Source organism: Musa acuminata, chromosome BXJ1-8 (assembly GCF_036884655.1).
Source record: "Musa acuminata AAA Group cultivar baxijiao chromosome BXJ1-8, Cavendish_Baxijiao_AAA, whole genome shotgun sequence".
Lineage (NCBI taxonomy): Eukaryota > Viridiplantae > Streptophyta > Magnoliopsida > Zingiberales > Musaceae > Musa > Musa acuminata.
Genome location: NC_088334.1, coordinates 47,649,791 through 47,661,888, shown reverse-complemented (window position 1 = coordinate 47,661,888; position 12,098 = coordinate 47,649,791). Strand labels below are relative to the sequence as shown.

Here is a 12,098-nt window from a genome sequence, read left to right as displayed (position 1 = left end):
GGATAGAGAGTAACAATATATTTAAAAAAACCGTTCGTGGAAGACATCTTTTATATCATCAAATGAAAACAACGATATATACATATAAGGAAAATATATATATATATAAACATATTATCAAAATGTTTAACCCGTTAAAGGGAAAAAGAAAAAGTGTTGTTATCAGTGCTGCCTAACCGGTGATGGAAGCAGGAATCGTCTCATATTCGCCATCGTCCGTGACACATCAACCATAACGAGGCCAAAATCCTCGTAGGATTGACCAATTACGCAGAACTCTTGAAGTGGTCGCCACCTCGGAATTTAGTTACTGTTGTCCACATGAAATATTCCTGAGCTCAGGCTAAAGGCCAAGAAGAGCTTGCGAGTAGCTAAACCAACCAGTTTGCACACAACGTGATCTACCGAATATAAACTATGCACTGGCCCATCACCCTCTCTCTCTCTCTCTCTCTCTCTAAAATGTTCTTAGTAACTATGAGTGTGCTGCAAGGAAGATGAATGATTCAGGGAGAGCAGTAGGTGAGAGAATGAAACACATTTCAGCTACCACCACAACAACCTTTCAAACCGAAACTCACTTTTAGCAAAGTGGATGCAGGAACTCCATTGCTTTCAGGTTATAAGTAGCAACGCCCGACATGGATGGATCATTTGCTTTCGGTAGAGCTCAGATATCTTGACGGCGTCGGGTACAGCAAGCGGCAGCCTCGAGGACGGGACAGCATGGAGCAGAAGGCACAACAGCGGACTCAAGTCCCAAAATTGAAGCTTGGGACACAAGGACTGGAGGTAGGCCTTGAGAAGAAACATCATAGGGTTGGTATGCACCATTGTGTTGTTTCTCCAACACATGAAGCCTCAGACTCCAGTTGTGCTTCGGCCCTGTAGGGATGAAGAAGCATAGCACCCTTCAGTTAGTTTGTACTCTTGTGTCCTATCGACGTGTGAAAACTTTCAAGTCTTACACCTTTTTGTTAAGGTAGGCCCAAAGGCACTTGTATCCCTTCATTCGCTTCGTGCCAAGTTTCCATGCTTGCATGAAACTTCTTAGAACATGGATGTCAGGAGGAACTTCTTCCTGTCGACGAAAACAGGATGTGGAAGAGGGGCTTCACATCCCTGCTTTAGAACCCCCTCGTGTCCTCTGTACTTGATATGCTGCTGGGAGCTCCCTGTAAAGCTTGCTTGTATTTCATTGAACTCCAACATTTGCAGCATCAAGTTTCTAAAAACATCCCTTCTAAGTGCCTCACAATGAAGGATTCTCACATGTTTCAACCTTCAAGCAGTCTTGTAGAATTGTAGTAATGCTCCGTGTTGTTCCGTCTTTTTAACAGGTTTCAAAGTTGGGTTTTGGTTGCTCGGGTCTCTCAGGGATATTCAACGATCCTCTGTCCTACGAAGAAGGTGCTGCCATCGTCATTGATGCCTTCCATAAGGGGGTGACGTTCTTCGACACTTCTGATGCCTATGGCAACGGACACAATGAAAACCTTATTGGGCAGGTCTGTCTCCCATCTCAAGTGCTTGATCATGCCATGAGACGAGTTTATCATGCATACATTATTGAACTGCTGCTACGATTTTGCCAGTTATATGGCTAATCTGCATGAACAAAAAAAAAAAAACTGTGATTGTTATGGTATCATAAACACAAATAGTTTAGCAAATACTGTAACTAAGAGGAGTTATTGTAAACTCTTAACTCTGTCCGAAAACTGAAGGCTCTGAAGCATCTGCCAAGAGAAAAAGTGCAGATAGCAAGCAAGTTCGGCATTGCTGGTTTCCAGGACGGCCGGCTGCTGATCAATGGCTTGCCGGAATATGCTCGCAAATGCTGTGAAGGCAGTCTCCAACGCCTCGGTGTTGATTACATCGATCTGTACTTTCCTCACCGAGTGGACACAACAGTGCCGATAGAGCATACTGTGAGTATTAACTGCTGACTTCATCTTTACCTCATAAACTCTTCTTAGTCATCATCAAGCTGATTGATTACCTTGTTCGCCGAGGCAGATGCATGAACTGAAGAAATTAGTGGAGGAAGGGAAGATCAAGTACATCGGCCTGTGCGAAGCAAGTCCCGACACGATAAGGCGTGCGCATGCTGTGCATCCCATCTCAGCTGTGCAGATGGAGTGGTCGCTGTGGACTCGTGATATCGAGGACGAGATAATTCCCCTTTGCCGGTTTCTTCTGTCGAACTCTTACTGCTTTGGATACACGAACTACAGCAATTTCTACGTTTCGCTAGAAAGAGTTTGCAATCTGCTAAACACATGACAGAAATAAATAGCATTAAATTGCTACTATGTCAGCAACCTACTTACTGATATTTAAAGCAATTTCTACTGTGTGACAGACCTTCATCTTCTCTCTCTATTATTTTTGTAGCCGATATTTAAAGCTTCTAAAGCATATTTTGCTTCATTCATACGAACACACAACTTCAAGGCTCTAAAATATTTTTTATGATGCATAAGCTACCCATTTCCCATGCAGAGAGCTTGGTATTGGAGTAATTGCATATAGCCCTCTTGGACACGGTTTCTTTGCTGGAAGAGCAGGCACAGAAGGATTACCTGAAGGGAGCATAGTGGTATTGTACTAGTCTTCGAAGCCCATCCCAGTAATTTTATTCTCTTCTTTCAGCTACAAAGCCTCGCCTTTTGGGCTGATCCTTTTGCCTACGAACAGGCCCTCAATCCCAGGTTCAATGGGGAGAATGCTGACAAGAACAAGAAACTGTTCGTGCGAGTCACCAAACTGGCTGAGAAGCACGGGTGCACTCCCCCCCAGCTAGCTCTGGCTTGGGTTCTCCACCAAGGAGAAGACGTGGTGCCTATTCCAGGTATGTCGTCCACTTTCTGTGAATGCTGCAATGCACACCATCATCATCAACAACAACTGATGCTAGCATCCAACCTTTCTTTTGGCATCTTGTTGTAGGTACGACAAAGGTTAAGCACCTGGATGCCAATATCGCCTCGCTTGATGTGAAGCTAAGTGAAGAGGAGTTGAAAGAGGTTTCTGATGCGATGCCGGTGGATGAGATTGGTGGGGAGAGGGACATCGAGCTCTTCACCAGTTGCTCATGGAAGTTTGCTAACACACCACTTCCTGCCACCCCACTTGAATAAATCAGCTGAGGAAATGTCAGTGAAGAAAGCACTCAAGTTCTCTAGCAGATATGGCTTTCTCAGCTGATCACACTTGCTCCTACCAGTCCTGTCAAAAACTGAATAAACTTTCAGAATGATGGTGTGTTTGCATAAATCCGTTGGTCCTGAGAGGCAATGAATGATTTTATTTCTTCAAGACACATTCACTGAATGAGCCATCACTGCAGCCTGCTTGGAAAGGAAACCAATGAATTTATCCTGCCCTATTTTTAAGCTTAAGATTATAAATGAACAGGCAGGGGGTTCAATAACATGGCAAAGCAAATGCGATTACCTTTTTGTCCTCTTCGCTTCTCCCTCCATCTTCTCATCTTTTTACAATCCCTTCTCTACTCTCCATAGGCTGCCTGTTAAACAGAGCCTCAATTTCTGCATCACTATGAGAGATTTTAAATGGATTTACCTTCAACATATATGAAATTTGACAGCAGAGACAAAAGAACTGTACCATGAACCAACAATATGGGCTGCAGCCTCATGGGATACACAGCAGAATAAGGAGAATTAATTCTTAGGCAAACAAAGCTAAATAGTAATGTGTTTCCTTGGAGACTCACCTGAATTCTATGGACAACAGCACTTTGCATCTATGTGTGAAAGCCATAGGACTCGAAGAAAGATCCCATTCTTTCAATCAATCATCTTCCAAGCTGTCCAAAATGAAACGAGCATAATCTGTTGTTTCCCGACCTTGCAAGCACTTATAGAGTGAACACATTACTGTGATTGTGCCTTGGACCACTGCCATCAAATCACACAACCTGCAAGTTTGCCTCTGGTCTTCCTCACTGTCATCCATACACCATGCTTGGAGAACTTCTTCCTTGTGACCCTATAACAAATGGAGAAGAGAAATTGGTTATTAACTACTAAGAATTCATTTTGTGATTTGATTCCAGAAAGTGGTAAGTGCAACCACTACAAACATAGATCAGAGAAAATTCATTGTTAACAAAAAAGGAGAATGGATTATTCAAAATGATTGATCTAAAGGAAAAACAAGAGTTATCCCTGATATTTCCATCCAAAGAAAACTGTTCAAAAATTGAGGACGCAAGCATATCCACCTTTGAAGTACAGCAATTAACATTTCACTCGACTCTCTATTCAACTGTAGTTATCTATCTCTTAAATTATAATATTTTTTTTGGGAATAGTAGCTTGTTGAGTTTGCTTTGGAGTCAGCTACATTGATATATTTTTATTATAGAGAACAAATTTCTATGTTTTAACTAATTCATGCGAGAGAATGCACAAACTCTAAAATCCAAATTGTTAAAGCACTTAGTTGGTATATGCTGCACATCAACAATTTCTACGAGCATAAAATATTTGATCTACATCAAGAAACTGTCAGGAAGACTCGCGGATGGAAAGATATCCGATCCAATAGCTAAAAGTAACGAGCAAGCAATGTGAACCAACAGGAAAATAGGCGAACGGCCCAAAAACTTTGGCAGATCTACTCAACTTAGGATCATAAAAAATCAGGGAACAGAAAAGTTGGCCGATCGGCCAGTTTCTGCACAGAAAGTGGCATCAACTAGAAAGAAACCTAACACCAAATGCTGACAAGAAAATTCCACGCGAACATTGGATGTTTCTCCCCTAACATGTCTCAGACTTCAAAAACCTATAAACAATTCGAAAAATAAGAATAAAGAAACTGAGATCCTCTCTGAACATATCGGAATCGTGATTGAGACTGCGCACCTCTTGCAGAGTCGGAATACTCCTAGAAACCAAAAAGAAGAAGAACGAAACAAGAATCAGAAACGGAAAGATTAGTTAAGAAAGTAGGATCACTCGAAACGCTCTGCGCTTCGCTGTTTCTTCCTCGCGTGCTGGGGACTGCATAAGGGTTTATATAGATGAAGCCGGGACGCATATGTTCCGTCGGTCATGGATTAACTACAGAGACGCTCGATTTTCTGTCCGTTAAAATATCCACGATGACGATTAACCATACCGGATCGTGCCACGTAGAACGATGCAACAGAGGGAACATGTTAGTTTCGTGCCCTCGCGGAGTCTTTGTTGGACTCGGGGGGTGTGATTCGATCGGCATCCCTGAAGACGTTTCATTTATTTTCTTGATTCTTTTTTATGGCTGTTTCCCCCTCTTTTTTTTTGTGTTTTCCCAAAGAAGAGAAAATACTAAACTAACTGCTCAAAAGCTTGTAGTTCCGAGTTCCCTCTTTATGAAGGTGATAATGCTACAATGCTCAGGTTGCAAGTTGCCATGGGCACAAAACAAAAGAACTAGATGTGATTGAAGTGTTTTAATTGGAATTTGCCTTTTTTAGGTTCTGTGATGCCTCATTTACAGATTTGGTGAGTTTCTACTGATAGCAGTAATCCCCTCTTTCACTGCGCGCTCGAGCTTGCTTCCATGAGAAACTGAAGGCGATATATATATCGAGTGGGTGAAGAAGGACTTGTACTGCATCAATCATCACATTCGATTGATGTTTCCTGTGAAATTGAAGTGACGTGAAAAAGAATCTCTAAGGAATCATAAAAGAATAAAAAGAATCTCAGCGTACGACCAGTCCTGCGAAATAGCTGTTTGGATTGAAGGTATCCAATACATACCCAAGCATCCCTCGAGAGCAAAGCCTTCGTGACTCGAAGGTAGCCGCAACCTCCAGAGGACTTGTAGCAAGTACCGCAAGAGTATGTGTTAGTCTTTTTAGTACATGAACTTCCAACAAAAGGATACATTATCTTTTCTTTCCGGTCAAATAGGATCATCGGACTGTAATTACCTTCACCTGGCGGCTGTGATCACGAAGAGAATAATGATCTGGATTTTGACTGTCCTCTGATGGGCTGCACTGCCATAAGAAACTGGAAGGCTGATCTTACACATGCAAATTGCTTGATGTACGAATGAGGACCAGGGCAAATCACAGCTTCTGTTGAGTCTTCAATCTCATCCATGGGGTTGGCATCTTGAAACATTATTAATTGCCAAGCATGGCTGCTATTGCAAAAGTATACAAGCCAAGATTCTTGGATATATCAAAACCCAGGGCAGGAAGCCACAGAACCAGGGTCTCTCAGCTCCTGGGACCCGTTTGTTGGTCATCCAACAATCTTAAATTCCGCCGCCTGTTAAGAAATTGAGATACAAATATATCAGAGTCGCAATCATGCAACACTAAACCAATAGTAGTAACACCAACCAAATTTGTGTATACAGAATTAACTCCAAGCTGGACCATAATCATAGATGCTGAACTAGGAAAATAACTAAGATGTGATTGATCGGAAAATGTAATGACGTGCGATGCATGCTCTTCTTTCGGCTTATCCAGTTGTTTAGGGCAGAGAATTAAGTCCGATGAACCGTATATGACACCAATCAATTATAGGGTATCTATCTGATCTTTTTGCCTCCCCAACCAGTTCCCTCAATCTTCCTTTGTCTATCCTAGCACCATTAATCAATAGATGTAAAAAAAATTAAAAACAAAGTACAAGAAAATATGTAAGCAAGTTTTAATATATTTCAAGCAGAAAAAGAAATAAAGATATGCAAAACATAATTTCTGTTTGTTGACCTTTGGGGTAAGAGAGACCCAGAAATAGATGAGACTTGCCAAACAGTTGTTGGATAAGTACATGCATCTTATGAAATATGTAAGATATAATTTCATACCAACAGTGAAATTGAGAATTGTGATAATTGAACAACTAATAAGAGTTTCACTCACTGTCATCATTGAGATCGATGAAATATTTGTCTCCACTTTGGTTTTCTGCCGAGCTGCACCTTGCTGGTGATTGAGGTGGCTGGGACAGAGAAGGGAAGCTTGTTTCATTCAGGTTCGGGAGCTCACTATGGTTCAGGCATCTCAACTTTTGGCTAATGTACATCATCTCCATATCGGAAGAAGTTGAACCTCCGAGGATCTTTTTGCCCTTAAACCTTCATAGAAGAAAAAACAATGATGGAATGTACTTCTCACCAAAGATTGTAATATGGCTTATAGGCACTGTTTTATCATTTCTGAAGACAAAAGGTCATACCTATCTTTCCTTTTCTCCAAGTACCTTTGCAATGATGCTTTTCTACTTGTTGGAACTTCTGCGAAGTGAAAACCAGCATTAGTCCATGGAAAAAATAGATAGACTTAGATTGATTGACTAGGTTGCCATTATGAAGCTAAAATGAACAAATCCACTATGAACTGCCTTCGTGCTTACATATCTATGGTCATAGTCAATATCATAGTATTTCGTAAAGGCTGTGAGAATAAACAATTAAATACCTGAGCAAGATTCAGCAAGTAATCATGAAGCCTAATTGTGTTTACAGCCAATAAAAACCTGGGATCATAGATCATGCATTGACGGCCAACTTCTACATTCAAGTTTCAGTTACTCATACAGGATAGACAAATTTATTTCACGAACCCGATGTATACAACGTTCTCATAGCTCGGTTTATATGGGTTCACGTAAATCACCTTTTAGGTAGGTGAACTAATGGGTTAGAAAATTTCAAGGGTTAGATTAGAAGATTCTGAACACTCAAATTCGCATCAGTAGCTATACGTGACAAAAACAGTGAATGTAAAGATTCTGAATGTTCCTATGACTTACAGAAAACATGATTCTATCTATCTACAAAGAATGAAAAAATGAGATGCACAGCAAAGACAGCCATTTGATTCAGTTGAATCACAGTCTGATCCAACTGAATCAGCAAAAATAGCATCGAGGAAACTCCAGACACACAACTCAAACTAAAGGTTCTTTGATATCAAAGCCTGGTAGGCCTGTGACACAACCTGTCCAACCGGGTTGGGTGTTTGCAAACAACTACCAACTTTCTTCACTGGAGATTCTCGTGGGTTGGATCAGGGGACCCATGAAGAACACCGGGACCATACGATCACAGCAATGGCGGGCAATCCGATCTCAATGGGCATCGAGACCAATCAATGGACCACTCGACACTTGTGAACCGACGCCTCCAGTCCATTGACACAGGTAAAGCCGACACGATTAATAATTGGCACCCGGGCTTGCCCTGTGCCACCCACAGCACCCACCATTACCGCCATGAAACCCATCTTCGTTGCAGTACGCTACTTCGCATGCACAACATTGAATTTTGACTGCATAACCCACTACTGCAGGTGGGGCCCAGGTAAAGGCAACGACTCCCGGTGCCGTGCAGTCATGGGTCCCAGCGTGGGTCAAGATTTGTCCCTCAATCAGTGATGGTATGAGCCAGCAAACAAAAAAGTCGCATGTTTACCCGGTAAGTTGCTCCGCTCTCTTACCATGCTCTGTTTCCCGCGGCACCCTCCGGCCCTCCAACCCGCCCGCCACACGGTGGGGCATCCTGCCTGCACCACAGGCAACCGTCCGATCAAGATCTGGCGGCTTTGCTTGACCGAGGAAAGGGGGGAGGACAGGGAGGTCTCACCTGTCGCCCGGATTCGGAAGGCTCGGGCGAAAGGGGGAGCGGGGCCCGGGGGCAAGCGGAAGACCGGCCGCCGGGCCGGAGGAAGCGGATCAGTCGGGTCTTCGAAGCAGGCCGGGCTGGCAGCGAGCTCCATGATCGCCCTCGCCTGCGAACAAAGCGGCGCCGTGTCAGTGCAACGCCCGTCACGGTCCCCGGTGCCGGTATGGAGCTCGCGATCGTCGACTCACCTGATCGGCCGAGACGTCATCGTACACGTTGATCATCCCGTCGTAGAAGATCGTCATCTGCTCTCCCGGTAGGTCCGCCGTCGTCCTGTAAATGGAGAGCATGAAAGCGTCGCCGAAGCACATGACGCGGCCGTCGAGATCAAGGCCGCCGGTTCGTCACCGCATAGGAAAATCCGTATGCGAGAAGAGCGAGCAGGGGAGGTTCCGTCCTCCATCATGCAAGCAAATGAGGCAACCGGCCCACTTAGTACGGGGACGAACGCCCCACGGCCGTCGGATCAAGAACCCGGCGCATGTTAGCGGCACCGTGGCCGGGGGTTGCGGTAGGGGGTTTGGGGACCATTTGGGTCGCGCAAGCAGACGAACCTGGGGGAGAAGCATCGGTTCTCCGGCGGGTGAGGACGGTCTGGTTCGGCGATCGGGGTACTGCAGGTCAGGTCTCCAGCAAAGAATGGCGGGGGAAACGGATCCTTCCTCCGGTACGGCGAGGGCTCTTTCGCCGGAGGTTGCGCTCCACTGCCGCCCCCGCCGCTGCCTTCCTCCGTCGCCGGAGGTGGCGAGTTCTGGAAGAAGCAACAGCAAGAGACAGAGATCAAAACGAGGGCGCCACGTTAGCACTCGCCAAAGGGAAGTGACTACCTGCGGCGGAGACACCGGCGCCGAAGTAACAGGGGGAAGCTTCCGAAGGATCCCTCCGCCTGCGGGGGAGTCGTCGCAGCCCGGCCGCCCCTCGAAAAGTGCCTTGAGGGAGATAACCTGCTGAATCGCTTGCGACTTGTTCCACGACGGCCGCCGCATGCCTGCACTTGCCCATTAGCCCTCGGCTACTCCGAAGTCACCATTTACCGATAAAGAAGCAGGAGAGAGAGAGAGAGAGAGAGACCTTTGGCTTTGAGGAAGCGGCGGCAGTCCTCGCGGGTGAGCTGGGCGATGTCCTCGTCGGTGAGGTCAGCGAAGGGCTTGTCAAGCGGCGAGCGGGAGGCGACCTCCCCGGGGCCCATGGCGGCGGGATCCGGAGGAGGCATCCCGTCGTGATGGGCCAGGGAGGGTTCCGGGGACGGCCTAGCGAGGGTCTCGGCGGGCGGAGGCAGAGATCACATCCTCGTCCCGCTCTCTATCGAAACAGCCACCTCGGCACCATGCGCGCGCTTTGGGAAAACGTCACTCCATCACTGGAAGAGTATTATTATATTGTTGTTGGGAAGAGGGGAGGGATGGGGATTGGCCGCGGCGTCTCCGCCTCGTTGAGGGTGGTTTCTTTTTATCTGATCACCGCAGCAACCCACCCCCCCCATGCCGCCACGTCGGTGCGCTGCTCCCACCAATGAATGCCTCCCGCTCAATTTCACCAAATTACCCCTTTCCCTCCCCTGCTACGGCCGTTATCTTTGGTGGTCGTAACGGAATCGGATAATTAACGTTAAACGGCTCACGGTGACGACCGGCCTACAAAGTGTCGCTAACTATAAACTAAAAATGCTTAAAGGGTGAAGTTATTTATAGTTAACTTATTAGTCTCTCTATTATTAGTAACCCATTATCTCAAATCACAGTTTGTAGTGATAGATAGGTCTACTGATTTTTGTTTTTTGTCCTACCCACCCATCGTAGCTGTTTGATGCCATTCGATCGGATATATAAATTATATATTTTTTTTATAAATCAAGTTTTGATATCTCAAAAGAATATATTTTTTTACTAAACCAATAATTATAAAACTAATATTACTAAAAAGTAAAATTTTAAGATGTGTCTTCATTTCAAACCAATAATTAGATGAATATAAAATTTCTCATGAGTTTTTTTTGTTTTCGCTTGTAATCAATGGATAAGAATTAACTTAACTATGGAAAGGGTTTTGTTTAAACATACCTCCAATATATTATCTTTAAAAACTTAACTATGAATATAATATTTATCCTATTATATGCGCATGTTCAAGGAATCAAGGAGATGTAAGCACATAAAAAAAAGGTGGCCTCGAGGATTAGAAACATTGGGTGCACGAGATCAAATTGGAGTTGACATTTTGAGCAGGAATATATCTAGCAACTATTGGAGCAGATATGAAACACATCCTTAATTCATTACGACTGAGAAATGGAAGAAAAATGACAAGTGAGCATGGAGAACTCATAAACAACAAAGGAAGAGTGAAAGCAACGATCGATTTTACTCTTTATAATATTAAATAGTTAGAAGAAGATTTCAGCTACGGTGGAATCTGTCAAGTCGGCATCCTACATCACCCTTTGTTTGTGATAGAATACTGTCACCAAATGATGCAGATGTGCGACTACATCCTTCACCACACTGGCTTGCTTACTTGCTTACCTTAGAATGCTTCGAACAGTGGCTTCTATCTCAAAACTCGAAAGAGTTTACGATTTAATCCAATGAAGAACGAGTTGACGTATGTTCTTTATTCGGTTGAGACAATAACTCAGTGTTCCACATTTTTTATAGTCACGTCTCTACCTATGACGAGTAAGAAAGTAAAGTTGTATTGTCCAACGTTAGAATATGATTTGACAATTGATAGGGTCAACTTAGTCTCACATCGGTTGAGGAGTTGGGGAGCCAATGGCTCGTAAGGCAGTCGTGTCTCCCTTAATCTCAGAGGTGTCTTTTGGAGCTCTGTGGCTCTGAAAGAGCAAAATCGTACGAGTTCGATTATACTCACCCAAAGTAGATAATCCCTCGCACCCCCAAGGTGCACCGAGATAGGCCAAGTAATCCCCTATTAGATTGACGCTCACTGTAGGGCCCGAGCGACCCAAACCCCCCCGAGCCCTTGGCTACCAACAAAGGGGGGTCATCTAATAGAGAGCCAACTTAGTCCCACATCGATGGAGGAGTGGGGGAGCCAATGGCTCATAAGACAATCGTGCCTCCCTTATCCTCAAAGATGTTTTTTGGAGCTCTGTCGTTCCGAAAAGATAAAACCATACAGGTTCGATCGTACTCACCCAAAGCGAACAATCTCTTGCACCCTTAAGGTGCACCTAGCAACAATAATAATCTTAAATAAAGTTTTTACACCTTGGATGTTTTGTTTGGTGGTGACTTACAACAAAAGATTTAGGATCGGAAACATTGTCATATAATTTTTTGGAAATGCTAAGCTGATTATTAGTTGAGAAAGTTCTGATCGATCTTGAGGTTAAAATCTATCGCAGCGAAACAGTGTTTGCAACCAGTCAATCAAAACATATCATTCTAATCACATCATCATCGCCACTC

At 44.3% G+C, this 12,098-nt stretch overlaps 2 protein-coding genes and 1 long non-coding RNA gene across 6 annotated transcripts; 1 reads left to right on the top strand and 2 right to left on the bottom strand.

Moving 5' to 3' along the window:
* Positions 1-630: 630 nt before the first annotated feature.
* On the top strand, positions 631-3,321 carry LOC103996159 (perakine reductase). The gene is made up of 7 exons (XM_009417013.3): positions 631-792; positions 1,341-1,508; positions 1,728-1,931; positions 2,020-2,192; positions 2,506-2,602; positions 2,701-2,854; positions 2,953-3,321. The coding sequence occupies exons 1-7, from the start codon at positions 646-648 to the stop codon at positions 3,141-3,143; spliced, it is 1,134 nt and encodes a 377-aa protein (XP_009415288.2). The 5' UTR covers positions 631-645; the 3' UTR covers positions 3,144-3,321.
* LOC135588353 (uncharacterized) lies at positions 3,217-5,013 on the bottom strand. The gene is made up of 4 exons (XR_010476220.1): positions 4,899-5,013; positions 3,743-4,017; positions 3,460-3,562; positions 3,217-3,353 (listed from the first exon to the last, which is right to left on the bottom strand). It is a non-coding gene; the product is annotated as an uncharacterized LOC135588353 (long non-coding RNA).
* A 407-nt stretch (positions 5,014-5,420) lies between these two features.
* Positions 5,421-10,153, bottom strand: LOC135588352 (protein TIFY 4B-like). 4 transcript variants are annotated; one of them, XR_010476218.1, is made up of 11 exons: positions 9,739-10,153; positions 9,495-9,655; positions 9,222-9,418; positions 8,856-8,940; positions 8,629-8,773; positions 8,483-8,548; positions 7,221-7,278; positions 6,905-7,119; positions 5,954-6,299; positions 5,781-5,840; positions 5,422-5,660 (listed from the first exon to the last, which is right to left on the bottom strand). XR_010476218.1 is itself a non-coding variant. In XM_065080429.1 (9 exons), the coding sequence occupies exons 1-9, from the start codon at positions 9,878-9,880 to the stop codon at positions 6,286-6,288; spliced, it is 1,083 nt and encodes a 360-aa protein (XP_064936501.1). In that variant the 5' UTR covers positions 9,881-10,153; the 3' UTR covers positions 5,741-6,285. The 4 variants fall into 4 exon arrangements, 1 of the variants encoding a protein (XP_064936501.1); XR_010476217.1 differs by having other exon boundaries at positions 5,421-5,660; positions 5,781-6,299; XR_010476219.1 differs by lacking the exon at positions 5,422-5,660 and having other exon boundaries at positions 5,741-5,840.
* Positions 10,154-12,098: the final 1,945 nt, after the last annotated feature.